Source organism: Daldinia vernicosa, assembly GCF_022497035.1.
Source record: "Daldinia vernicosa strain CBS 139.73 unplaced genomic scaffold F5Y00scaffold_44, whole genome shotgun sequence".
In the NCBI taxonomy this organism is placed as follows: Eukaryota; Fungi; Ascomycota; class Sordariomycetes; order Xylariales; family Hypoxylaceae; genus Daldinia; species Daldinia vernicosa.
In genome coordinates, this window is record NW_025953960.1 from 272,047 (window position 1) to 300,024 (window position 27,978).

At 45.3% G+C, this 27,978-nt stretch overlaps 8 protein-coding genes across 8 annotated transcripts; 3 read left to right on the plus strand and 5 right to left on the minus strand.

Annotated features, from left to right (window-relative positions):
• Positions 1-98: 98 nt before the first annotated feature.
• Positions 99-2,464, plus strand: F5Y00DRAFT_272070 (ABC1 family protein; the record flags this gene model as incomplete). The annotated part of the gene is made up of 3 exons (XM_048012911.1): positions 99-820; positions 884-2,362; positions 2,420-2,464. Exons 1-3 carry the CDS (start codon positions 278-280, stop codon positions 2,462-2,464), a joined length of 2,067 nt encoding a protein of 688 aa, XP_047862378.1. The 5' UTR covers positions 99-277.
• Positions 2,465-2,567: 103 nt separating this feature from the next.
• F5Y00DRAFT_145811 (uncharacterized protein) lies at positions 2,568-3,900 on the minus strand. The gene has a single exon (XM_048004429.1). The coding sequence runs from the start codon at positions 3,322-3,324 to the stop codon at positions 2,671-2,673; it is 654 nt and encodes a 217-aa protein (XP_047862379.1). The 5' UTR covers positions 3,325-3,900; the 3' UTR covers positions 2,568-2,670.
• A 335-nt stretch (positions 3,901-4,235) lies between these two features.
• F5Y00DRAFT_272072 (uncharacterized protein) lies at positions 4,236-5,225 on the minus strand (the record flags this gene model as incomplete). Its single annotated transcript, XM_048012912.1, has 3 exons — positions 4,738-5,225; positions 4,449-4,685; positions 4,236-4,393 (listed from the first exon to the last, which is right to left on the minus strand). Exons 1-3 carry the CDS (start codon positions 4,904-4,906, stop codon positions 4,236-4,238), a joined length of 564 nt encoding a protein of 187 aa, XP_047862380.1. The 5' UTR covers positions 4,907-5,225.
• Positions 5,226-9,898: 4,673 nt separating this feature from the next.
• Positions 9,899-13,522, plus strand: F5Y00DRAFT_264646 (fungal fucose-specific lectin-domain-containing protein; the record flags this gene model as incomplete). The annotated part of the gene is made up of 7 exons (XM_048011693.1): positions 9,899-9,907; positions 9,956-11,276; positions 11,334-11,995; positions 12,068-12,658; positions 12,731-12,911; positions 12,961-13,155; positions 13,212-13,522. 7 exons carry the CDS (start codon positions 9,899-9,901, stop codon positions 13,520-13,522), a joined length of 3,270 nt encoding a protein of 1,089 aa, XP_047862381.1.
• Positions 13,523-16,065: 2,543 nt separating this feature from the next.
• F5Y00DRAFT_145817 (glycoside hydrolase family 5 protein) lies at positions 16,066-17,764 on the minus strand. Its single transcript, XM_048004430.1, has 4 exons — positions 17,573-17,764; positions 17,391-17,522; positions 16,682-17,280; positions 16,066-16,620 (listed from the first exon to the last, which is right to left on the minus strand). The coding sequence occupies exons 1-4, from the start codon at positions 17,637-17,639 to the stop codon at positions 16,186-16,188; spliced, it is 1,233 nt and encodes a 410-aa protein (XP_047862382.1). The 5' UTR covers positions 17,640-17,764; the 3' UTR covers positions 16,066-16,185.
• A 713-nt stretch (positions 17,765-18,477) lies between these two features.
• F5Y00DRAFT_244120 (glycoside hydrolase family 61 protein) lies at positions 18,478-20,244 on the minus strand. Its single transcript, XM_048008776.1, has 3 exons — positions 19,397-20,244; positions 19,074-19,332; positions 18,478-19,015 (listed from the first exon to the last, which is right to left on the minus strand). The coding sequence occupies exons 1-3, from the start codon at positions 19,698-19,700 to the stop codon at positions 18,844-18,846; spliced, it is 735 nt and encodes a 244-aa protein (XP_047862383.1). The 5' UTR covers positions 19,701-20,244; the 3' UTR covers positions 18,478-18,843.
• A 218-nt stretch (positions 20,245-20,462) lies between these two features.
• On the plus strand, positions 20,463-23,715 carry F5Y00DRAFT_244122 (uncharacterized protein). Its single transcript, XM_048008777.1, has 5 exons — positions 20,463-20,898; positions 20,953-21,530; positions 21,596-21,929; positions 21,978-22,680; positions 22,732-23,715. The coding sequence occupies exons 1-5, from the start codon at positions 20,552-20,554 to the stop codon at positions 23,059-23,061; spliced, it is 2,292 nt and encodes a 763-aa protein (XP_047862384.1). The 5' UTR covers positions 20,463-20,551; the 3' UTR covers positions 23,062-23,715.
• A 1,414-nt stretch (positions 23,716-25,129) lies between these two features.
• Positions 25,130-26,645, minus strand: F5Y00DRAFT_244124 (uncharacterized protein). The gene has a single exon (XM_048008778.1). The coding sequence runs from the start codon at positions 26,628-26,630 to the stop codon at positions 25,317-25,319; it is 1,314 nt and encodes a 437-aa protein (XP_047862385.1). The 5' UTR covers positions 26,631-26,645; the 3' UTR covers positions 25,130-25,316.
• Positions 26,646-27,978: the final 1,333 nt, after the last annotated feature.

Below are 27,978 nucleotides of genomic sequence, written 5' to 3' on the forward strand. Positions count from 1 at the left end.
CAAAAGCCTTAATTCGATGCCGGAGTTTTTCCAGGACCTAGCTCGAATTCAAATAGGTACCTAGATCTACTACGTCACACCCGTTGAACCCGATTGCAGTGGCTTTCCCGAACCACGCAATTCTCTACGGCGCTACCTATTTCACATGCGTCAATGATACGAAGTCCTTTTCATTTAGCAAGCAATAGCACCAAACCGGTCAATACTCTAGGTTATGGCATTGCCCATCATGCCAATCAATTCCTTTCCCCCTTTATAAACATATGCTTCCCTAGATATGCGACCGGTCATTTTACTTAGCCGGTTTTGCGCTCGCCGAGCCCCCCAAGCTCCGAAGACTCCTGTGAACATTGCACGATGGCATTCGACATTCCGAGCTAGAATACAACGTCCTCCTCCCTGGAGGAACGTACAGTTTAGCGGCAAAGTACTTAGGGCGACGGCAAATGCTGCTCTTGGGACTGCCGTTTTCGTCAAGTTATCCGAAGACGATAATGAAGAAACGGAAAAGACAACCGAGAGTCGCATGCTTGAAGCCTCGCGAGAGGAGTTAAGAAAAGCAGTCCGCGATGATGAGAGAGGAATCTACCGCTTAGGCCATAAGTTAGTCATATTTCTGGATTCCTATTTCTGGGAACCCCTCTGTACTGGTCTAAGATTCATCGAATTGGTCTTTATATTCATCCCGGTTATATTAGCGGTACCGACAATATGGATTGGGGGTCGCCATGCGCACCGCGATAATGAGCGGTCTGGTACATTATGGTGGTATAACTTCCTAGTCAAGGCCATGGAGGCGGCTGGGCCGGCATTTATCAAGGTTTGTCAATGCTTTGATGATGATGACATCGTAATATCCGAGCTAACGTAGGGGGCAATATAGCTTGGTCAATGGGCAGCTTCGAGAACTGACATCTTCCCGACAGAAATGTGTAATATCATGGCTAAACTACATTCTAATGCTCCCGCGCACTCCCTAGAAGCGACGATGCGGATAGTGGAAAAGGCATTCGATGGGAGGAGGTTTGAGGATATTTTTGAAGAATTTGAGCAATCCCCTCTTGGTGTTGGAGCCATTGCGCAGGTGTATAGAGCAAAATTGAAGCCAGATCTTGCCGCGCCAGGGGACGTCGATGTCTTGGAGACTCGCGGCAATCTCCGACGACAAGTTCGACATAAAGTCGATACGGTTTTGAAGAGTGTGCCAAAACGCGTCCCATCTTCTTACGTTGCCGTTAAGGTATTGCATCCGCGAGTCGAGCGAACCGTTCGGCGTGACCTTCGTATTATGGGCTTTTTCGCTTCCGTCCTTAATATTATACCAACGATCGAGTGGTTATCTCTGCCCGACGAAGTTGCGCAATTCGGAGAGATGATGAAGCTACAGCTTGACTTGCGTATAGAAGCTGCTAATCTTGTCAAGTTTCGAAAGAATTTCAAAGACCGTTCAACGGCCTGGTTCCCATTCCCATACCTGGAGTTCACCACGCGAGAGGTCCTAATTGAAGAATTCGCACAGGGAATTCCCCTGGCAGATTTCCTGGAGAACGGCGGGGGAGTCTTTCAACGGGATATTGCGCAGGAGGGTCTCGACGCTTTCCTGCGCATGCTGTTAATCGATAACTTCGTCCATGCTGACTTACACCCCGGCAATATTATGGTTCGCTTCTATCAAGCGGATACACCTGGGCTTAGTTTGCGCCAGTCGGGTGATGGTCAAAAGCCTCATCCTCAAGAACAAGCTGATGTGACAGAGAAAGTGCTGGCGCGGCTTCGCCCATACCGCAAACGAAGAGACCGTGCAGCATGGGAAGCGGAGCTAAAGAAGATCGACGAGGAAGGTTTTCGACCACAGCTTATATTCATCGATACCGGGCTCGTAACCGAGCTTAATGAGACGAATCGTCGCAACTTCTTAGACCTCTTTCGCGCCGTTGCCGAGTTTGACGGATATAAAGCTGGCAAGTTAATGTGTGAACGTTGTCGTCAGCCCGATGCTGTTATTGACAAGGAGGTCTTCGCCCTGAAGATGCAACACCTCGTTCTAAACGTCAAGAGCTCGACTCTAGCTTTGGGCAGCGTCAAAATTGGTGACATCCTGCAACAGGTCCTAAACATGGTTAGGGAGCACCATGTAAGGCTAGAGGGTGATTTCGTAAACATTGTAATCAGTATCCTACTTCTCGAAGGTATCGGCCGTAGTCTCGATCCCAACGTGGATCTACTAAGCAGTTCGTTACCGATTCTTAGACAGCTGGGTGCCCAAAGTGGAGCCAATATGATAAAGGGCGGCGATTTCTCCATGTTCTTCGTCTGGGCGGGACTGGAGGCCAGAAGATTTATGCAAGCTAGCATCGAAGACGTGAGTCCAATAATTTCTCCCTTCACTATGAACATGATACTAAATATTCTTGCGCAGGTCGAGAGATGTGTCAAATACGATTTGTTATCACCGAATATTTAATCCATATACAAGGTTACGGGTAGACATAGAGCTGCATATATAGGCGTCAGTAGACGGAAGTGGGCACGAGCACATGGAAAATACAAATCTCCCTGAAATATTTCATTATAAACGTTTCCTAACTAGATCAGCAAGGGTTGACGTCTTGCGAATAATGCGTATGTCATGTACAAATATCCGTACTGTTCATTAATGCTCCAAGGCATCTAGCTCAGCTGCGTCGCGAGTTGCGTGACCTGGTTTAGCAGGCTTGAAGCCTCCTTGGGTGCGTTTTTCAGGACCTTGTCGCGGAGGTGGTCGACCTGGAGCCCAGCGGCAGTCGGTGGGTTCCCTTGAGCGGTCTGGATTCGCGACACCTGCATCTCGAGGAAGAATTTTGGAACTTTGATAGCTAAAGAACCACCGACGCTACGGATACCGGCTTCAGTAGCTTGGTATACGTTAAGCATATCCTGGAATTTCTGCAGATCCGTGCTGGCAAGAGGTTCAGCCGTTGCGAACTGCGACAGCGCGAACTGGAGTCCGGTCTGCTTAGACTTGCTAAAGTCGATGGACGAGAAGGTGGTCGATCCGGATGTAACGTCTGGCACACCAGAGATAGTCTTGACGGAGTTGCTGCATGTGACGGTTGAGGCTAAGCTGGCGGCGACGTCGGCGACCTCCTGGGGTAGCGTTGTGCTACCGACAACGAAGCAGGCTTGGCTAGCGCTTTGTCGTCGGCTAACCTCCGTAGCCGCGCTCAATGAGCCGGCGGCATCATCTTGCAGAGGTATCACCGCAGTCGTAGTGACGAAAGGAATAGTGGGGGCCGCAACTGCGGTGCCAACAAGGACAGCGGCGATAGAGAATGAGGTGCGCATGATGATGGTTTGAGGAATATGAATTAGGTAGTATTAATGGGGTGGGTATATGTACGAGGGAGAATGCTCAGAACCGGCTAAGAACGAACGAATAAAATAAGATTATAGATGAAGCAAGGTTCCTTCACAGAAGGATGATAGAATCGAAAAGTGATAGATGAGCAGAAGAATGTCGATCATTATTGAAAGTGAGATCTTTCACGCTTTTTATCAACAACTTTTACCCGCCGATCAACACGGGGGTAATACGGAACGTCGAACCATTAAGCCAAATACCAAGGCCGAGTTAGCCGTCTTTCGTCTCATGTCCGAAATGCTTCGGTTACTTTGGTTACTTTGGTTTGAAAGTCGACGGGGTGTTACGGTTAATGAATACGAGAGTCTTGTTTTCTCATTGGTCAATCGTAGGGTATTTGACGTTGCGCAAGGCCAAAGAGCCTCAACGGAGATCTCCTTATTAGGGGAGATAAGGTTTCACTAGGACTGTTGGCCAATTAAAAGATGGGATGCTGTGTCAGTTACCCTATCCCCTGTCTTACCGTAACCCCACTATAATACCCCCTATATTACTCTTTTCAGACTTTGATAACATTTCGCGAACTCATCCTCATCATTAATATTACAGTATCACTAATATCGACTAAGACAACCATTTTATTACTCATATCTCATTAAGTAAGCACTTGATCTCGGTAACTATAGGACTAACTACCGAAAAATTCTTGTCTGTGTCTACCTGTTATGCCAATTGATCATTGAGAGAATATAAGTTCGACGAAAAAGACCACAATCTCCCAAGACGCCAAACATGTATATCGACGCCAGCGACAGCAACTATCCGAAAACGGATGCTCCACTTCTCTATCTCAGTTAAGCGAATGTTTCTTCGTTAAAGGCCATGCATAAGCCATTTAGGGGAGGAGACCCAGGAGACCAAGGCCGACAGCCTTAAGAAGGTCATCAACGATAAACTTGACTGCAATCAGCAGGCCGTCAACCACCTTGTCGAGAGCCTTAACGAGGTTAACGAGAGCGAGGATGAGAGGAACGAGGTGGATCAAAACGGGACCTAATATTATCTGTTAGTTTCACACGTGAAAAACATAGTAGCAAGATTATCTTACCGAGACCAAGCTTGATGAGGATAAACTTCACGGTACCGAGGAGCTCAAACAGTATGAGAGAAACAGTCTTGAAAATGTCCTCCTTAACGAATCGGGCCTCAAGGATGGCGCGCTTGGCGATGGTAGCAGACTTGTCAAGAAGATCCGCGATAGCGTCAAGCTGAGGAGCGATGGACTCAGCAGCAGCCGAAGCATCAGCCTCAGGAGCGCCATCAGGTACGGGGGTCAAGGTCTCGTCTAGCTATTCGTTAGATCATTACAGTCATCGGCGCCTCCCACGATCACTCACTGATCTTAGCAGTCTGCTCCTGGATCTGAGTGTAAAGGGTTTCTAGACTCGTCTCGATAGCATCAATGTCCTGACGCTTTTCAAGGCTAGTTTCGACATTGATAGGGTTGGCGATGCTGGTAGCAATGAAGCCGCCAACAGCGAAGAGGGTGAAAAGTGTGGCCTTCATATTGAAGATGAGTTGAAGCTAAGATGCTAAGGTTGAGAAGGGAGTTGAAGAAATGTTGATTGTATCGATTGCGTTGTTGCCGCTGGTGAAGAACGGAGAGAGTATCTTCCATGGGATCGATGTCCCTTATTTATACTTTTCGTGGCATATCCTCTCCCACGTTCGACCTGGCTATCGCTTGACATTGCGTGCTTCGTCGAAATTACAACTGCCATACGCTCTCGCATCATCGCTTTCCTCGAAATGGTCTTTAGAATACTTGTCCTACCGCACGAAGACTGCCAACCCTGCGAGATGACGTCCATGTTCTCGAGTAACCCAGTTTACCCATCGTGAATCGTTGGCTCATTTAATGAAGCAGCTCAATATAGATCAAGGAATTCAAACTGCCGGAATAAAACCTCTCGTGAGCAACATGCGGTTATGCCTTCTCATTGGGTTGCTAAGTAAGCTCCGCTTCTCATTGACGGACATTGTGTCCGGAAACCGAACGATACTCCTATAGTATCGGAATAGGCTCTATTGTATGTAGGGAAATATGCTGGGAGACCTTCTGTGCCTGTCGCGGTGAAGGGGGTGTGACTCGTGTCCTTATTGGTTCTCATCTGCCTACCCCTGGCTTTGCGTGCTGGTACGCAATTTTGACAACGTCTTTGTCGGGTATCGATCTCACTAGAAACTGGCCTGGAAAAGAACCCATGTTGACAAAAATAGGAAGCCTACGTGACATCCAATGCATCTATTAACCGCTCGATGATGTCAAGTTTCATCATGATAAATAAGAGGCTATCCTCATCTTCTTGCCGACGTCGGCTCGACGCAATGGAACTGGGACCTGACGATCACAGCTGTCAATTTTTAAGCTTGTTTACTCCCCACTGGCGATCCCATCATTTGCCGGCCGATAAATTTGCGTACTTGTTTACGTGAGCTAAAGATCATAGGTATCTTTGAACGATAGAAACATGCCGTCGCCATCATTTAGAACATACTTCAGACATTTAACGTCCTTACAGATGAGCACCATTCTTCCATATTGTTGGTGCTACGGCGGTGGAAACGCAATTGCTTAATATCGCCACTTATAGCGGCCATCTCCGGACCGTCAACAATGAACTCGAATATGCAGCCAACCCCTTTGCCCCTATTTAATAGATTAGCGGAACGAATAATTATAACCACACGCAGCTAATTGCCGCGTCATATTATACTGTGAATCTAGTACGTAATGAGATCAAGATAGATAAACGATGCCCGGGAGCCGCATATTAGATATATGCACGTTATTTAATTTATCCAGCCCTTGACAGGTGGAATTTATGCGGGGTGCGTCACACTCAAAGGTAAAAGCAACGTCAAAACCAGATACACGACCGGTTTTTTCTGTACTATATAGACTAAGTTGAGCAGATTCTTTGCCGTACCATAATTCGTCGAGTTCTGGTTCTGAGCACGCCTTGCTTCTACAACATTACATCAATTCAACTACAGCCTCTCATACGAAGCACGTCAGCTGAAGAAAAACGCCACAACGGGTATTGTGCGATTGTAAGAACTTGACCGATCAAGCATTTCATAGGATCAGCAATTTTCCGGATACATTCTAAGTCTTAGGTAATTTAAAGGTTTTGGACAATTCTCATAAAAATTGTCGGTGAGGTTTAGCAGCATAGAATACTATGTATAATGGCGGGAAGCAGACTACGGCTAATATCCAGCGAAGCGGCTACATAACAGGCCCGCCCCAAAAGTTATCAACTGATCGGCAAGATTTAAATCGGCAACCGTATGTATGGTCCATGTCACCACTTATACCACGCGTACTAGGATTATTCATGTGGGCCCCTATACCTTGCAGGACGAGGGATAAGTTACTATTTCCGGCTTCATGAATTCACCCAACAAATGCTTCCAGGCTAGATTATATTAGGCAAAGGGGTTTATGCAACTATTACGCATCATAAAGCGGCATCCCATAATCTATCAAGGGCCAGCGCTTAACGCTTGCTGTCCACTTTGGCTCACCTTCGAAGGACTTGCATTAGTTGGGATTAATGACATAAACAGGATTTCTACGCCTGTTCTCCGTCCGGATAAACATCAAAATAGCAACAAAGTCTTGCCACTGCAATATTACCTAGTGTAAAGTGCTTAATACAGTCAAATATCATGTTGAAACATCACGTCGGACGATCTTCTTCCATTCGAAAACGAAATAATAGGAGCATGATGGCATTGCTGCTTTATGTCGAATAGCCTTTACAATTGAGGTGTATAGCGCTGTCCCCACCAAATTACATCTTCCTTCTATATATCATCTCGTTAAATGCATATGATGTAGGTAGTATTATTGAAGGTAGGCCTCTATGTTAATATAGGGTATCAGAGGCAGCCCTTAGTATAAGACCACTACGGAGTGACAGGTGACCAGCTGGTGGATAGCTCATATATCATATATTTCAGAGCACTATTAACGCCTACACTTTCCTAAGTCTAAGAGGGAACCAAGGTTCCCTTATATACAACATAATGAATGACTAACTGGTAGATAGCTTCAAGATAGATCTTAAACCCCTTATCACGTCATACACCTATCGTAATCCTTGCCATCTGACATGGGGTGTCGTAAAGGGAAAGACTCTTAATAGTCATGTCGACACCGGACAATCGGTCCATGAAATTATCTCCTATCAAAAGTCAACATACTAACCTATATCCTAAGGAAAGAGATGAGTTACACTCATCTCACATACATATACTGGATCGTTGGCATGAAAGCCTACAAGGCTAGAAGTCATGAGTTTCTAAAAGTTTAGCGCCCTGTTAGGTAAACCCTTGTGACCTTAGATGATATTATTGATTTCAATCATCGTCGCCGTCTTTAGAACGCATGACGCCCCCCAAATAAGACCCCAGATAACGTAGCATGGGGAAGTGCAGACTTAGAGCGAATAATGTTCCTTTTGTGTACCCTCATAAAGGCAATATCAATTAACTATCTATATAGTTGGCTGTCTTTAGCACTTGAACGCAGGCATCTTTAACTATTTGGAAAATGTGATGGGGTTGCTTAGGATGATCTTCCACAATTGTTAAATTTAAGTGGTTGAACAAGTTTTGTCTAGTCCATCAAATAGGCTACTATCTGATTTATTAGCTTGTCTCATGAACCCAATACTACCACCTCCAAAATGATAACTAGTTGTTAGTCACAGAATAATCCCATTTACACGACTACTTTGGGAGTACGACTACTAAACTGGGTAACACCTAGCGATCATAGGCATTAGGTTTGCATAGGCTTTTTAATAAATCAGATCCCACCACAGCGATCAGAATACCGCCTCATAGGAGGAGTATCGTAGTATCACCTGGTCCGCCTTTATGCCTAACTCGTGGCGTTTATGATGTATCATTCTGACCTAAATGATATGGCTACCTACACTTTGGGATTTTAGTATATTGTAATAGGAATTGAGGGCTTACACAAATTCTCTAGGCAAAAATGCGGCGAGGTGCGTAAACTAAAATCTGACAGGCTCGAGGTTGACATGATGACTTAGGTACCTACCTGGGATCACGTTATCATAGCTGTGGTCTAGATCCATGATAAATTGTCTATAACTATTAGTAATAGGTAGGTAGGGTTGCCCTCTAATACGGCCAGATTAGCTTCCAAAGTACGAATATTTCTAATGGGTGATCCAGTAGTTTCATGGGAGAATAGAACTAAAATACTTGAAGCACGGTGTTATATGATTAACATTACATGTAATCCAAGTTCTTTTTGATGAATGGCCTAATGCATAACTTCGGGTGTCTTAGAATTGTATGCGGATGATCTGAAATAAGTTAGGTTACTGGTTAGGTACCACGAAACGGAGGCATTTGTTTTCTTGTAAAGAAGATCATCGATATTGTACCTAGTAAAATATGGCCGGACTTGTTCAACGCCGATAGTGGAAACTGACTTATGGTATTATATATCGATCAAGCTAACCATGGTTCCCTAAAAGATAGAAACTCTAGGAAAACCGGCACGTCAAGCGTCTATAATCTAAAGGGGCTAGAGCTGCCGCGTGATAGTGATATTCTAAGCGTCATAGAAGTCCATATGGATTCAACTCATATCGAAATACGATTAGTCATATAAGGTGCATGAGATCCAAGTGTACAATAATGTTAATTAAGAAAGAGATGATATATACAGGATATCTTCTGAAGCACGAGGTAAACACATAGACACAACACAAATATACAACTCCATAGATCTAATGGCCTCAAAAACACTATTCTGAAGTGAAAAGTGATAAAATGGAAAAAGTTCGGAGTTATCAGAGATTGTGATAACTCGGTATTTCAGCAAAAAGGGGGGATGGTTATTGAGCTGCTGAGTCTTTCCTTGTACTGATTTATTGATCTACCCACCTTAGGTAAGTTTGTGTACTTGCGCCTCTGCCGCACTTATAAGATAGACTAGAGAGAGGCCATTGGCTACCTTACTGTCCTAGAAACACTATATAGCCTAGTTGATAGCCTATTCAGAGTCTCTAATACAGGCACGTTTACAGAGCAAAGTCCATTTCACCACATCTTGCTCGCATAATGGTGCCCGACGTTCGATGCCACTCTTTATTATGTTGCTTATTCGTTCGGCGAGTAAGCAAACTGATGATTTGGCAACCTCTAATACGGGTTCGGGGTAATTGATATGCTCTCCAAGTAAGCTAAGAAACAGCCACAATGTAACGGTTGCGTAATTGCTTCTGCATCTCATCTATACCAGGTTTGGATTACTGCACACTTGGGTACCTAAGAATGGACACTGTTTGTCCGCTTCCTGTACGGGAGGAACTTTGGCAACATGATATTGACGAGGGCACAACAAATATAAAAACCTGCTTTACCTTCTTCCTGACGACCTATCTTCTCTCTACACAGATACCAACACTACTTCAAGCATAGAACAAACTGTAGATCACAAAGATAACAATGAGCCGTGTAGGTAACACTTCCAGTATTAAGAGGATCTATACTAACGTTTAACAGAGAATAAAATACTATCAAGAAGAGGATATGCAGCCTTGGAAGGCTCTTGACTGGGATACCGTCAAATCCTTCCTCTGGAGCGGATACGATATTCGCTGGGCTGGAGGCCAAAAGCAAGCCGAAGAATGCATTGACAATGGAGTTCATGGCGGGGATGTTCTCGCCATCTTCGAGTCTTTCTCGCACTTCATATGGATTTTGATGCGAGACAAAAAGATCACTGTGGCCGATAGCAGCCCGTTGCCATCCCCACCGGATAAGTTCCAAGTCCACAACAATCTTTACTTCTGTCTTCAAGACTATGCCGAGCATTTCAATGACACCTATTCGAAAAGAATGGAGTCATGGGATCAAGTTCGTAAATGTCTTGAGGAGAACGGATTCGACAAGATGGATAATCGGAACACCATCTGCAAGGCTGTTTATACCGCTCTATCGGAGTTCATCAGTAGAGCAGGGAATACTTCCAATGCTTTGGTCATCGCAAAGGCGCATAGTGACATGCGCTATACTGCCGATGATGGCGGTTTTGGCAAGAGAGGCAGATCAAACATTCCAGCTTCAGAGTTCTCGCCACAGATGTGGTTAGTAAACTTCGACCCAAGCGACACTGAGGCGACCAGAACAGAGAAAACGCAACGCGGTGTTAGTGCCATCTTCAAGCTGGCCGCGGCGGGAGCTTCCTCTTACAACCCGCCACAACGGCCCCAGTTCAATACACCGTACTACTTATCTAAGGGGACGACCGTAGAGCTCACGAAGGCGGTTAATCCTGGCAGTATGGTCTCTTTTCAGTCATCTCTTTGGGACTGGCGCACATCACGTACGGGCGAAAATACGAGCCTCGACCTCTTCAATGATGCAGGAGATTATCTCCTCCGCATCTCGCTAAGACAGGAGGAACACCAGATCGTTCTCAATAGCCGACATGCTAACGGGCCATGGGGCTCTGAGGAGCGAATTCACTTGCGAGACACTTATATTGCATCGAACTTTAGTATCTCTGTCCGTAACCACGGGGATGGATATGAACTCCAGTTCAGCCACCAGCCAGCAGCATACTATAAAAAAAGGATTCCTGGGGGTATCTCTAGTGTCTCTTACATCGCCGAAGGCAGTTACTCTCCATTGTCAGAGATACTGATCGTCTCGGTGTTCGACGCCACAGAACAGTTAGCCCAGACAAGCCACCGTGCTGACTGTGAGGCTATAGTGAGGGAATATGGGAAGTCAAACACGCCTCCTGTCATAACCCAGCCAACATTTAGACGGGGTGCCAACTTTGTTGCTGTGCCTGGACAGGAGAAAAAGGACAATCTCGGTGAGTAACTTTCTATGACCCAAGGCACATGAAGATGAATACTAAGATATATATGAGGCTTTGAGTATGCCGAGCACGGCTACTTGGGAGACGCCATTATCCTGACTCTTTCCAATGGTAAGGCGGTTCGTGGAAGAGACTACAAATTCACTCTTGAGAATGGGCTAAATGTTACTTACGGTGAAATCAATGGTCTTGCAGGTGACTTCTACGGCACCCATGACCCAATTAGTGACGGTGCCAACGAAACAGAACGAGTCACCCGTTTCGTAGCCGCATATAACACTCTGGCCGGCCGCTATGCGCGTCAACCTCAAGAAGCAGAAGCAATCCTCAAAGTTCTCCAAACGGAAGTTGACGCCGTCAATGCTGCACTTGCTCGCCACGAAGATCCATCGATAGCATATAGCAAACTCCCTGGTCAGACCTGGAAGTTCCAGAAACTTACCATGTTCCGCCCCCTAAAAATACCCAGCTATCTCGTACTTGCCAAGAAAAACTTCGATCACTTCGGCGAAGATGCTCGTATCGCGTATAACGCAGGCCATTCGAAAGCTCTTGATGTAGCTATTTCCGGCGATCTTGACAAGGCATATGCTATGAACGCCTTCGCCGACCACTTTTTAGAAGATTCCTTCTCAGCAGGCCACCTTCGAACTCCGCGTCGGTATCTACATTCAGATAATGTGCTTGACCCGGACCCTGATTATTGTGCCAAGGTGAGACCGAAACCAGATATGATGATATAAAATATTCACGCATAAATGAATTACATATTAACAATGGTATAGTTGATGCATGATGAAGATAATGCCATTGGCCTCTTGGTTTCAAATCCATCAGGCGAAACGTGGACGGCTTACGGCGACAAACGCGCCCTAGACAAGGAAAATCAAGAAAATAAGGATCGTTGCATTGCTGCTATACAGATATCTGCTATCGAGATATACAAAGCATGGGCAACCAAGGTAAAGCCCAAAGATTATGGAGCGTGGAATCATGCACCGACTCTTATGTCTGCTCGAGGAAAGCAGCAACTGGCACCTCTCTTCATTGGCGAGCAGCGACGTACTGTGATAAAGGATCGCAGAACATGGAATTTCACCAGTGACTGGTACTTTGATACTACGGTTGCGCTTTGTCTCGCCAGCGGCTGGTGGAACTACCCAATTACAATCAATGGGCCATCCAAAGCGCTAAGCGGTAGTGACATTACCGCCGTCGCGACAGGCTCGTCAGAATGTAATGTCTACCACCAGGATTCCCAAGGGGTAATACGTGAGTATACTTACAACGGTAAATGGAATGCGACCAAGTCGCCGACTTTCAGCGCAAAGTTGTCCAGCCCTCTGGCTGTCATCAGCTTCGATGCTGGCAAGCAGGTACGTAATATACACGATACAATTCTCTTAGCTATACATACCTAGGTATCTAATATTGGATGAACGAGCTAGGTTCGCGTTTATTGCGTCTCAGAAGACGGATATCTTGAAGAGTGGTGCCACTCGCCCGGCCAGGACGAATGGCTCTCCGGCTATCTCACTAACTCGAAGTTCCGTGTGGCCCATAATACGAGACTTGCCGCCGTGCACTGGCACGATGATGGGTCGAATATTATCCGGGTCTATGCTCAAGGTACACCATTGCCACTTTTACTTCCGTGATATATCTGACAGATTAGTAGAACCACACTCGGATCATATTCAGGAATATTGCAGCGGGAATATTTGGACAAAAGGGGCTAAACTCCCAGTCGCTCACACCGGGTCCGGTCTGGCTGCTGTGTGCTGGAAGAATAACGGCATTCATCTCCGGGTGTACTACCAGGCGACCGACATGACCGTAAAAGAACAGTGTTGGGATGGAAGCTGGTATGAGGGTAAGTAAATGTATATCCTGTAGATATTTATACCGTCTGACTCGAAGATACTACAGGTGAACTCAGCACCGACAAGATGCCACGTCACACTTCAATCACTGCCGTCGGGTGGTATAAATCGAACCCGCATATACGCGTTTACTGCCAAGATGGTAAGAATAACATTGTGACGTACAAGTCGGATAATGGATGGCGCTCCAATAGTAAAGTTATTGGACCTCTGGGGCCTGGAAGACATACGTCAGCCCTCGAATGGGGCAATGGGAGCGATGTGAAGTTGTATCACCAGGCGGACGACGATAAGATCTATGAACACGTCCAATCTAACGGCAAGGATTGGCATCAGGGAGATTTCGTTAGCTCCTAAGCCTAGGGGTGGCATCGAATCTGGTCGGAGGGGTGACCTTGGGAAATCCCACTCCTTTACGTGAATTTGTTTATTATTGAGACTAAAGCTCTTGTTTGGAATAGCTGCAACGCTTTCGACTAGATTCATCGGGCTAGTTACACTACTATATTTATACACTCGTTTGATCGATAATTAAAACATATTCTCCTAGTTATACAATTATTACCATTACCATACCCATACAATACCCTAACTGTTACAGTGACCCTTGACATGGCACAAGCGCCGTGGTCATCTTACCAACAAACCTTGAAGCGGCCTACCACAAGTCGTTATTACGGCTATTCGATACCCTATACGAACGGTAACAGGATTTCGCTATATCCTAGTATAAAAAGTGGCCGGGAATAAGAATTACTCGGGTAAATATGCGGGGTCTCTACGTGAATCGACGACAGGGCTTATTATAGCGAGTGCACTATTCTGGCCTAAAACTACCTACGTAGTCATTTTTATACCATCCAGTAAAATAGGGGCTAACGCTGCTGAAATACCAAGTTATCACAATCTCTGATAACTCCGAACTTTTTCCATTTTATCAAACGCATCAGGGGTGTCATGAAAAAAAAAAACATTCTATACTGAAACGGTAAATAAATTGAATAATTATATTAAACAAACCGGTGGCGACCTACCTTTTTTTTAACGACCAGTATTAAACTAGAAACAAACTCCCCAAGTACTAACTCCATCGAGGTGTTTATATACCCTGCATTAAATAGGGGAGGCCCTTCGTTATAACCATTACTCGTCAACCCTATAGCTCTTTTGTAATATTGCCACCTAAATTATACCCTTGTTTAAAATATACCTATACTCTACATGAGTTCCCCATTCACGTATTACCATAGCTTAACTCGCTTTCGTATCGCCCATCTTAGTTTAAGTACTATAATCACTCGAGTAATCGGAGTCACTTAAGTAACTATCGCTTTGTTCTTCCTCTTCCATTTCCTTTTCCATTTCCTGCTGCATAACCCACATACGTAACCACCATATAGGTATAAAGCCCCGCGAATACTTCTTGACATCCAAGCCTCTTGCCCAAACCATCATAGAAAACAACTCTTTCTTTTTCTGAATGATCTTGGCTTGGATTTTCAACACACTGGCTTCTGCCATGGCTATCCGAGGATCTCCTTGAGCCAAGTTACAAACAAAGTCGCGGTAGGCCATAAACAGCGTCTCGGCATCTTGCTCTAGTTGGTAATACTTCTCGCACATGTGGAATACTGTGGTCGCATACTCGGGAAGCATCTCCCTGCTTTGCCGGAAGTAAGGAAACGAGAACTTTTCAAGTTCCTTTACGCCCTCGTGCCAAGTTGCAGGGCAATCCATAGAGTAAGACTCGGGGTGGCCGAAGTATTCTAGACGTTTGTGCCGATGCTCTAGTATGAAATACGGACACTCCTCGGGCTCAGACTCGAAGTCATCGAAGTCATCTTCCGAAGAGGAAGTTTCCAATAACTCATTGATGAACTCGGAGCAGTAATGGATCTTATTGGAAACTTGACAGCAACTATGGTATTCGCATGTTGGAAAAGGGCTATTGAGGAGCCACTGCCCCGGCAGTGGGGTATCTATCTCACACCGATGAAAGACTGTATGTAGAGGGTTAGCATAAACAGTATGATCTTGATGCTCGAGATTGGTTATCATGAGTTGCCGCACATCATGATGCATGTGATGGGTAAAGATCCTCCGGCACATCTTGTTCAAGTACTTCCCAGATGAGATACCTTAGGTAATAGTTGAGTTGATTTCCTGAAATCACTGTCATCAAAGTATATCTACCACTCTCAGAGTACCCGTTATACCAAGACCGGCTTGATACTGGTGCTAAAAAATGTGCTGTTTAAGTACGTAGGTACTCGTAGACTGCTCAACTTGAATATTTCTCACCTAAGTTATCCAAAGATATGAGTATGAGTACCTCTATGCAGTGAGAAATATACAAGAGACCGGACTCAGGCGTTGTTAGAATGAAAATGCGAGAACTACCTACCTCATACACCAACGTTGAATTCACGCGACTTTAACCTGAGCTTATGCACAACGAAATTCAAACTCATAGTCTAGGAACAATAGCGCCCCTTTTAGGGATTGTTCTTAAAATAGCACATGTCTTATTGTTTTATAATTCGGATATTCCAAGGCCAAAGACAAGAGAATTGTTTGACAAGGTCCATTGTTAATTTTATTGTAAAATTCAAAAAGGTGGTTCCACAATAGGGTGCATTTTATCCTCCAATACCATCAAGCCGACCTGATTATCCACCATAGTATCACCTGTGTCTATGTTCCTTGATATGAAAAGGAAGATCCTAGGCCAAGATATGATGGTCCAGCTTTCCAGGTCAGAAGAAACTCGTGAGAATAGTACCACTTAAGGCACAGCTTGAAGTAAGCTAAGCACCCATCTAGAGCTTTACAACAAGTCAGATGGATTGCATTGTTCAAATAGCCAACATATACTTGGCAAGATACAACAAAAGCAAAATAGAGGATAATGATACAGATAATAAATACCTAAGTATAATACAATTGTTCACTGAACACAAAGAAATAGATACAAGAATCCAAGCTTAATGTCACGTAACCACTGCCAAGCTCAAGTCGACTTAACAAGGGCTAATACTAGCAGCGCTCCCAGCATCCTTCGGGATAGCGCCAGCAGCAACAGCAGACTGGTAACACCACCGCCACTCGTCCATGCCACCAATCCAGTTGCACTTCCACGTCCAGAACACCCAGCCGCCGGACTTCTCGAAAGTCTGCGCCTGCGCGGCCCAGAACTGCTTGTACCACTCCGCTTGATCGGGCCTGTTGTCGATCTGGAACTCGTCGTTGAACTGGACCGAGTCGGCGACGGAAATGGACCACTCGCCTACGACGACGTCGCTTCCGCCGCGATTGTCGTTGCACGCGGCGGATATGTAACCATCTTTCGTCGTCTCCACCGAGCCGTCCCACTTGTAATACCTGTGGTCGTCGAAAAGCGTAAAGGTGGTGTCGGGGATATTGCTGGTAGGGTCACCTGAACCCCATGATTTATCCTGCGGCAGATGTTAGCATGCGCGAGCGACGTTGGTGGGGGTCAGTTGGAACTAGGTGTACCATCATCTGAATGTGTAGGCGGTCGTTTGCCCCTACTCCTAACTGATCCTCACGACTACGGATACGATCCCATGCGTTAGGGTAGTAATTCGCAATCATGTCTGCAGCCTCGGAGCCGTAGTCTCCAGCGTGAACCGGCTCGTTCATGACCTCCAAGGTACCGACGGTGCGGTAACTGTCGTTGGTGTGGATTCTTTCCGTTATCCATTCAAGAAACTTGAATGCGCGCTCGTAATTATCTTGGTTATAAAATCCGGGGTAGTCTACACTGTGGCCAGTGTACTGCTGATTGGGGAATTGGGCTCCGGGTCCTCCATGTAGATCCATGATCACGTAGATCCCAGCATCAGCGCACCAGCCAACGAGCCGATCGAGATATTCGAGACCACCACGTGGGTAATGTTCCCCTTCGTTAACAAGATCTTCGCGGATCCAAAAACCAATCGGGACGCGCACGGTGTTCAGACCCAGGCTCTTGATCTGCGTGATGTCGTCCTGGGTGGTCCATGTATCCCAGTGCTTCTTGAAAGCGGCATCAGCAGCGTCTTGTCCTAGTGCTTCTACACATTGCCATTCGTCGTTGGCATTTCCACAACCCACTAGAGGAATATATATTAGTTATGGACATTTAGGGCATATAAGATAAGAGGACTATTGAGTGCACTATCGCAATAAACGGACCCAACCAGTGTCGATCAACGTCACTTACTGCTAGACCACTCATCATGGGCCATCCAGGGCTCGATAATGAACTGCGATCCGAGGTTAACCCCTCGGACTTTGTCGGAGCCTGAAATCCATCGCTTGTTGAGTTGCGTAGATTTGCTAGACGACTCAAGTGCTATAGGCATGTTAGTAGGGTTGCCGTGTGTTGACCAGATTGTCACTTACGTATACCGTTAACAATTCCAACGTCAGCTAACGCTAGGATGGTTGATGAGACTGATTTGAACAACATATTTGATAAGTTAATGTTTAAACCACCAAAGATAGGCCTGCCTTGAAATGGTGTACAAAGAGAAGGTTAGGCAAGTGTCGTTGAAGACATCGCTGAAGTCTGTGGGTCGGCTTCGATGCCGATCATTTAAAGAGTTTAGAAGCAGAAGATAGCCATGTATACATTAAGTACAACATGATTCTTCCAATTTACTTCATGCGGCGATCATGACATTCCAAGATCTGTGCTGACATCAGCCATCTCAGCCAAGCCCCTGGATCTCAAATGAAAGGGCCGTCATCACACAAAGTACATAACTTCGTTTAAACAGACAAGATTCCGATGTTAGGGGCGCACTTAATCATAACTATTTCTCAGCTGTGGTCAAACTAAGAATACAGGATCGGACAGTAGGCATAAAAAGCAATAAACGCTATACAGGAAACGGAATGGCTGATGCAGAACCGATGACCAAGATTCTATTTTTGTCGTTGTTGTTGTGGAACGGTTTCGTTACTCCGAGCTTACCTGCTTAATTGAGAAACATCGTAGACTTAATAGTAAGCTCGAATTAAACTGATCTTTACTCGCCGGTTGAGAAGTTTCAGCTAGTATCTACCTTAAATATCGCGAAGATAGATGTTCTTTGTTACATAGACGGATCGCCATAAACTTCAGGGGACCCCTGGATCCCATTGTCAATCCGATTGGCTATCTGATAGATCTGGTAATAACTTTAAAGCTAAGTCTATTTCTGAATTGTCGCATTGGGCCGTCATTGTGCCGAATACAAGTACTTCATCCCTCCCCATTAAGGAAAAGAGATTAGTTAATACTATATTATTGGGTCGAGATATGCGCCAGGTTTTGTTAAGATTATAAAGGTAAAGCCTTCTACCTAGATTCACAACCAGCTTCTTGAGTCCCCCGACCTATCTAGTTCTAAGATATCGAAATGTTGCCTAATAGTGCCTCGTAAAATAATTTGCTGTTACGGTTAAAGGATTGTGGCTTTGATAGAGCTCGCTAGTATTATGTGAGCACCGGTGGCCTATTTCTCACGATGGTTTTATCTTTATCAATCATCAATACATCATGTATTCTACCACATATTTGGTATCCTATCTATGGATAGCTACACTTGTAGCTATACATTGTACCGGGGGTCTTAATGATCGCATGTCCCTAGATTGCATCCTCGAATACCTCAAATACAGTCTCATCACTAGCAAGTGAGAACCGGCGGGCCAGGAATCTTGTACTGCTGACCGCCCATGTATGGGTTTCCAGAGTTATCGTATATGTTTACCTGGATACCGGGATCATTCGATTTGTATGCCCCAGGGAAGCTTACAAAGTTCGAACCGGCATTGGTTCCGGAGCCAGTAACACGGATCCTATTCCTTATTAGAAATCTTACCGTAACGTAAGATATAGGGGAAAGGCATGTCTTACTGAGCGCATTCCATATAAAACTGGGCTTGTCCTGGCATCTGCGCACCGTGGAGTGCGATAAGCTCAACTCGCATGAGGTAGTCACCCGGTGCAACACATGTAGGCAACGTGAAGTAGTGCCATCCGTTATTAGCAATCATCTTGTCGACTGCCCACTGTCCGTTGCTCAAACCATCTTCAGCAACCTTAAACCACTTAAGACCCGTCGGTTGGGCAGTAGCAGCGTTGTCTACCTTAGCGAGGTAGACGATGATTGGTCCTAGTAATATAAGCGTTGATTAATAGATGAACCCGAAAAGGGACGTATTAATACCTGGACATACCTTTGTGACTCTTCGCGATAGGGTTATCGGCATCGTTGGCTGATTGCGCTCCTCCGATGACATGTCCCCACCAAGCTCCGACTTTTGCTCCACTCGGAACGGTGATGACGGTGCTATCAAGATGTTTAAGGTCCTTGTTGCAAGCAAAAGAGCCATCGTTGACATTTTGGATGGGATAATCGCTATCCGGTGCGCGAACACCCTTCAGCTGACCCTGATCAGCTCCGTTGACAGACACCTTCTGAAAGATGGTATGGCCAGAGGCCAGAGCCGTAAGACCGAGAATAATCGATTGCACCTTCATAGTTGCGTTGGCTCACGTTTGAAGCAACTAAGACGAACTCATCGAGATAATAGTCCTTGTATAATCTAGGAGTCTTTCACTCACTTATAGGCGCAACGCTACAATACCAATCAGGGGGGACGGCGCTTACAGATCCGTGACAATATAGGTAAATTAAGCGGCCAGTAGAATAACAGCTTCACTCTATTAAACGGAATTAGACAATGCCGTCCTTAATTCTCTATGGGGTCGGTAATCGATGATCTATGTCCGCCGTGTGATTTCAGTCCCGAAGAATATAACATATAGATAGACTCTTCTTGAAGATCATATATGCTGCTTGCACGGTTAATGGTAACGGCATTTGGCTTCTTACCAAGCTTCTCCTACATCTCAACGTTAGAGTTTTCTGAGTTATGGATCAAAACGAGGTGATGAGGATATATTATCATATTGCCAATATGATAAAGTTTCAATTATGTTATCCTTGTTTTTAAAATTTGTAGCTGCATTGTGACTCGAATATATGTTCATCTCTTAAAGAAGTCGGAAAGATTTGGACAAGTTTTGGACAAGTTTTTTTGATGACAAAGGTGTCTTGGGTGAACCTGGAGAAGGTACCTGCGGTGGACACCGTGCTGAAAGTTAACCGAAGTTGTCCCGATGAGTCTAGCCCTAACTAATTTAAGCCTAGCGTAGAACCGGTCCAAAAGCGGTGTGCACAATTATGTAATAATCACCGGGTGCCACGAGTGAATCGAATTTATCGCATCGGATTCCAAAGCGCGAAACATCCCAACTTATTTCTTCAATCCTAACCATCCTTCCTTCCAACGCATGGTTGGAATTGTAGAACATCAATTTCGCCCAATATGTATAGAAACTCCTATAACCAGTCGTCGTCGTCTAACCCTCCCCCGGGTTACGACAACTACGGTCGACCACCGCAGTCTCCATACCCGCGCACCGATGAGCCGCCTCGATCATGGAACGGCTATCCGCAAGAGCGTCGCGATAGTTATCAGTCTCAAGGTCCCTACTCCGATCTACGTCGCAATCGCCCCGATGATCACCGCCGAGCTGATGGGGAATATCGCGACCACTATCGCGACAATGATACTTACCGCCCTCCTCAAGGTGACTTCACCTTTCGCGTAGAACGCCCTTCCGGTATCGACTCATATGTACCATCGGATCGAGAGCAACGAGCTCCTAGAGAGTATGGCTTATACCGCCCCCAGCAGCGGGCTTACAGTACTCATCATGAACATAGTTACGGCGACGGACGAAACGCACCCCATCAACCGCGTCGTGACGAAAACGCGAGATCAACCGGCCGCGATGGCCGCCCACGCCGCAATGACGATCGCAGGCGCCAGCAACCTTATCGAGACACACGAAATCGCACCCAGGCCAGACAACATGGTTCCTACAAGCCACCAATACCGGCGGCACGGTTACTGTTGCTTAAGAAGCATGATGATAATCCAGAATTAATGTTGGGCGACAAAGCCGGTCGAGCTACTTATAGAGATGTCGATGAACTGTCAGACAGTGACGAGGCAGAGATGGATATTTCGGATAACTCCGATTCAGATGTAGCCGAACCCGCAGCCAAACGAATGCGAACATCCGAGACAAACGTTACGAAGCCAGAACAGGATGCGCCGAAATGGTCTAACCCCGACCCGTATACCGCGCTGCCTCCCCCTGACGAGAGTACGCGCAAAAAGAAAGATATGGTACAGTTGATCCGCAAAGCACGCGTAGAAGCGGAAGCAAAGCAGCCGGCAGCACCCGTGGAGGGGTTGGATTTTATTTCTTGCGATTTCAGTGACAACGAAGGCGAAGGTAAGGCAACTGCGGACAACAGGGATAGTACAACTTGACAATTGCAATCGTTAACCGGCAAATAGGTCCCAACCGTCGCGAGGCAACATCAACACTCCCGGCAACTTATTCATACAACCCTCCTACTGAGGAGATTCGAATTGAACGCACAGAGACCCAAACCATCAAACCTAATACCAAAGGCACTAGCAATAATCCTATTGACCTAACAGCTTCCACATCGCTCGGTTCTCGCAAACGCACTTTTGACGATACAATCAAGTTGCCCCACACGACTTTGAAGATTTCGATGAAGTATAACGGCGGCGGAAACGTTTTGCCAGCATGGCAACCCAAAGACGACAACCCATGCCCTTGGGCTACGGTAGATCATTCGACAACGCCGTCTATGGCTACGCGGTAAGTGTTCTCTTCCCCCTTTCTAGGACCCATACTTACTTGTTCTAGGCTACACAAGGAGATTGTTGATTTCTACCTGTATGTTCGTCCTCGCGACTTTGAAGAGCGTATTCGCAACGAGATGCTCAACAATCTCCGGGCGGTGGTTAAGAAGAAGTGGACCGATGCTGAGGTCTATCCGTTTGGCTCCTTCATGTCTGGTCTTTATCTACCTACTGCAGATATGGATGTCGCCGTTTGTTCCAAAACTTTCATTAATCGTGGCATTCCGCGATACGACAAGAAGAAGGATCTGTGGAATTTCAAGTCACACCTCATACATCACGGAGTTCCCTACAAGAACGACGTTGAAGTGATCGCAAAGGCCAAAGTCCCGCTAGTGAAATTTACCGACCGCGAAACCGGCTTAAAGGTTGACATCTCGTTTGAGAAGATGGATGGCCATCGAGCTATCAAGACATTTTTGGACTGGAAAGAGAAGTATCCAGTGATGCCAATCCTTGTTGCCGTCATCAAGCATTTTCTGCTCATGAGAGGACTCAACGAGCCTGTTAACGGTGGCATCGGAGGCTTCTCCGTCATCTGCATGGTTGTCAACTTACTCAATCAGATGCCACAGGTTCAAAGTCGTTCTATGAAACCCGAGCATCATCTTGGAGAGCTATTGATGGAATTCCTGGATTACTATGGTAACCACTTCCAGTACACCACGGTCGCGATTCGCATGAACCCTCCCGGTCTCGTTTCCAAGGTGAGTTCTATAAAGTCTTCCGCGTGATTCGTACTAATTATTTATACTTAGAGCAAAGTAAGCAACGTCGTTTATCGCAACTTGGATCGATTATCCATTCTCGATCCCAACAACCCCGAAAACGACATTGCGGGAGGATCTAAGAATACTCCAACTATCCTAGCCCAGTTCTCGAAAGCTCATTCGATCATCCGAGCGCGTATGGCAGAGCTTGCAAAGGGAACCAAGACCGTAGGCGTCAGTAACACAATCCTTGAACCATTGTTTGCGGGCAACTATTCTATCTTCCAGGTCCAAAGAGACTATTTAGAACGCCTAGCAGCACAAGGTATCCCCAACTACCAAACTCGGGAACACGACACTGGTAACATTGTTTGGTAATCCAGTGGTATAATGCCAGCCTCGCCAGCGCCCAGGAGCTCCATTTCAGGAATTACAAGATGCTACTCGCGGCGGCAAGCATTCCGGACAATCCTTGATGACAATCAGATGACGATCATGTGGTTATGAGACTTATTATAAGTGTTTGGTTCGAGGCGGCTAGTCATGTTAGAGAGTGCACCGACACCGGAATATCCTTTAGGTATCATTAGGGTCCATGGACATACGGCGTTCCGGAAGACGGCCAAGTGCACAGATACCGTTTGTTTCTTTTGCTTTTTACACCACTCAGGTGCTCGACAGGAGTCATCCATTCCGCCGAGGATGGCACAATGTATTTTAGGAGCCGAATGCTTGGCCGACACGCTCCCATGTCGTTGCCGAGCCTCGCTCTGCAGTCTTGTCATACCCCCTTGCTCCATTACGCCGGCCAGCTTAGACGGCCTTTAGCCAAGTGGCAAGGGAAAATTCAGATTCACAGTTTTTACACTTTCTTTACCTGATACTGTCTCCAGTGGAGAGCTTAATGTGACTGACCCCAGATAACCTATCTTACTCGCTAACTGAGAATAGTATTAATACAATTCTATCCTGAGATAGATTTATTGCTTCAGCAGCTAAGGCTAGTTCGTGCTAACGGTTCACAGATTATATGCTTTATTGAAGATGCATACACTTCTCATTCAACCGGGTCGTGGTAAGCCAGGTCAGGTGGGTTGATATTGCTTCTGGCGCGTCAACTTCCCTTATTTTCTCACCTCGCACCGGGCTTTATGCCGGGTCGCGGAGAGGATGTCGCTTAAGACTCGATTTCAGACGCATTACCACTTCTCACCGCCGAAATCATAATCCAGCAAGCTATGAAGGAAGCGAAAGACAATGGTAATTTTAGGGTTAAAGATATATGGCAATACATAAATTCATTCTAGAACCTCTTTTTTAAGGCTCGCAGATGTTATTAGCATGTGACTCAAGCGTGACTCGCGCTATTCAATTTTATTCCGGGATTATTTCGAGGCTAGGATTTTACCGATATGGAAGCAATAATACAGTATTTGTCCCTAGATAACTATAGAATACCCATACATCCAGGCCGATGAGCCCTTGAGTATCACCTCGCAGAATATCAATCTTGCCCTATTACGTTACATGAATGGTCGTCATGCATCCAAGTACTACACCATCTAATACATTGTATCCTTTCCCCGTACTGGTCCAAATTTGAGCATCCACCAGGCAGACGGCCCAATACTTTACCGCCACATCCTAGCTCGGTCGTGCTGGAGAATCCATACCATCGATAAATGCCATCATTTGTAGTTGACGTATACACAGTGTTGGTCTCGTTGTTCACTGTGGGTTATATTGTTAGCGATATACCCAGGCACATTTGAGCAACTAAATTTATTCAGGAGAGTAAACTTTTTACTGACTCTTTATTTGCCAAAACTCTGGTCTGAACCCTATACTCGCATGCTTAATCCAGCCGGTGCAGTCGTCGGACTCGAACTCAATCGCTAGGAAGTCCTTCGATGCGTAGTACCCGGACGCTAACAAGGAAACGGCTATCATTAAAGATTTCATAATCTCCTGATTAACTGTGTTTAGGGTTAGCTCCGGTTGAGGGTATTATGAGTTAATGTTGGACTAATGGAAGACTATTGAGAATACATAGTAGTAACAAACTTACTAAGATCTTGAAGTAAACATCTAATTATCTATTCTACGCGATATAATATAATATAATATAATATACCTAAGTCATCAATTATCTTCACTAAGTAAGCTTTATTAACTATGGGTGCTAAATAACACATTCTAATAAAGGAGGTCTTAGGATTAATATAAAGCGGCTGGGTAAAAGGAAATACGTAGCTCCTTTGTTCGACCCTCTCAAACCAATATTATTAGTAAATGGTTATCAACCTAAGGTACGCCCCAGAAGCTATCCACGTGTTATCCTTTATTAAGCACCAATGCTAATCTGTTGTCTTAGTATCCGAGAGCACCCTTATTCTATGTCATACGTAGAGTGATTGTTAGAAGCAGCAGCTTCGCTGCTGTATAGTAGCCGTGTAGTAGTATGAATCTATTAACGCTTAACCTTCTATCCTCTTACGAGGGCGCGCAGCGCCCCTTATATATATCATGCGTCGATCTATACCTTAGGTACTTATTCATACTAGCTGCCCCTATACCCTGACATCTAGCCACAGGAAGCACATTTACGAAGTCGTGATGTCCTGCAAATAGCATCACTCGTAATAGAACGATTCTTCCTCATCGCCTTCGAATATCCTTGGCATCACTTCCCAGTCCCACGGAACTAACACCTTAAAATCCGGATGATTTAGCCGTTCAGGTACACGCAACCTAATATTCAGATTCGCGCCCGCCATTCTCACCGCATCGTTTAACTGAACAGGTACATTCCACTGGGCAACGGCCCAATGAATTCTTTCGAATGCAAGCAACTCCTCTTTCATGATTTCTGGCTTCTCATGGAGCGTTATGGCCATCGGCGGGGCCGTTCTATCCCGATCTTGATGTACGAGACCGAGTAAGAAGTCCATCCCGTAACGATCGATCGTCTGCTCCATCGTGCTAGTTAATTCCCGAGATCGCTGGGCCCGCAACACATCTTGCACTGTCCAAAATATGCCTTGAGCATGAAAATCCATGCGAAGCGATTTCAGCCGTGGGGGCAGCACCGTCCAAATCTGTTTAGCCCATGAACACTGTGCCGCGATGTCGATTGTTCCAAATATAAGTTCTGGGCTAAGTGTGAGACTAGAAATGTTTGTGAAGCTTGATAGGTTGATCCCGGGTCCGGTATCAGATGTATTTCCAAGAGGCGATAAAACGAAGTCGCGATGAAGAGTTAATTTCAGATTCCTGAGCCTAGCTGCTAAGGGAGTTATTAAGTCCACGTAGAATGAGAGGTCTAAGGGCTCCCCCATGCTATGGTCTAGCTCCGGAGTGCTACTTGTTGTCATCCGATCTCTTTTGGTAGCTCCATTCGGTATTTCTAATTCCAGGCTCTCCAAGTTCGGGGAAAGCGAAAGTATATATTCTAGCACTCCAACTCCGGATGTCCGATATTTTTCGAAACGCAACTTGCGGAGGTTGCTATGTGCCGGCCTTGGCTGAACTTTTGTCTTGAACCGTTCGATGGGTGCACGGACGGAAAAGGCCTCTAAATACGGTAACTCGTAGAATCTAAGTAGCGTTTCCGCTGGTAAATACCAGTCTGGCTCATTCCCCTCCAACATACAAAGTGTAATCGACAGGTCTCTCAAGTGGTGGAAGCTACCAGTAGTAAATTTGTACAGAGCAGGCCAAGTATCCCATTTATAGCTACCGAGCTCCGCGGATAGTCTCACGAGAGACGTCGATTTTGACAAGTGGCTTAGTATTTCGTTATGGGAATCCTTCCCGGGACCCTGGAGTTCAATCCCAGTGAGGCGAATCTTAGCGGAGCGAATGCAATTTGCCAGCCATGGATTTCTACATGAATGGGTTAAGAAAATAAACCGACGCAACTCAATATCGTCAACAACATCTTCCATTTCGAAATCGATCTCTGCATAGAGTAAACGAGTGGCTATTTCTGAGATACGCTGTGATGTGAGGGCGAGAGAATAGAGTGCTCCATCCCAACTCCAATGAAGATAAGAGAAGATTTCTCTCAGAATTTCGGTGGGTAATTTATCCAAAGACATTGCGTAAATAAATGATGTGAAATGTTGATTTACCCTTCGCTCGTCTCTAAGATAGGGGATAAACATTTATTTATGTCCAGTCGCGAATGGAAATTTGACCCTGTGGAGAAAGCTGAATCATGCCGACCAGATATTCAAAATTTACGGATATGTACCGTGCACTGGATAATCCTTGTTATTTAAACGAGTAGATTAGGTACTTACCTATGTAGATACTGAGCGGTGTGAGCGACTTGGTTGATTAAGTGAACTACACTCTTATTAAGATACTTCGTACCGCGGTCAATAGCGGTGTACTTAGTCACTCATTTCAGTATACCTTGCCTAAGGTATAACTAACCCCTGGTAGTAACTCATTAATACGTGGGTTTAAAGAAAGGGAATATTTTAGCCTGAGCCCACCTAATTTCAACTAAAACACAATGATTTCATATATGACTTTACACACAACGTCATAGTAGATAGCATTCAAGACTTATATAGATAGATAGAGCAAAAAGAGGCGATTTTTTTATTATTATTTCAAATTGATTGGTTACGTTATAATTGCGATATAAAGTTACCTCAAATCAACGATACTTTTAAAAGGGCTATTGGAATCTAAGCGATGAACGCACCAATAAGGACTGGGATTCATTGCCAAATAGGTGGGACGATATTATATTGGCTAGAGAATATAGGATTGCATATTAGAACGTTTAAAATGCATTGCTTCTACCTGTCATTGTCTTATAATCATGTAGTGTGTTCAACGATTATACTATGGTGTTGAGTCTGTAAGTGGGATGTGTGGCTGGTGGGTGTGGCTCACTTATTTTGGCCAGGGCCTGCCGCTATACCACTAAAAGGTTATCTGGTAATAGAGTTTATTCTATTACATTTTATATTTGTATCGGACAGATAGTAATATCTGACATAGTTTGATTTGTCCAAACAGTTTACTATTAATTCTGATTGGACGTATTTCAGATGGAATACTCTACCGTGTCAAGCTCGCACTTGAGGACATATTGTATAGCAACTTTGGAACTTGAGGCAATCTCAACTAACATATATTGAATTTTTATTATGTCTTACTCCCATTTTTTCAAACTCCCACGTCCGAGTAAATCATTATCATCTATTGTCGAACATATAAGCCCTGGTTGCGTGCTCGCAACTGGCGGCGTCGCCTTTTGCGACATCTATCGTTTAT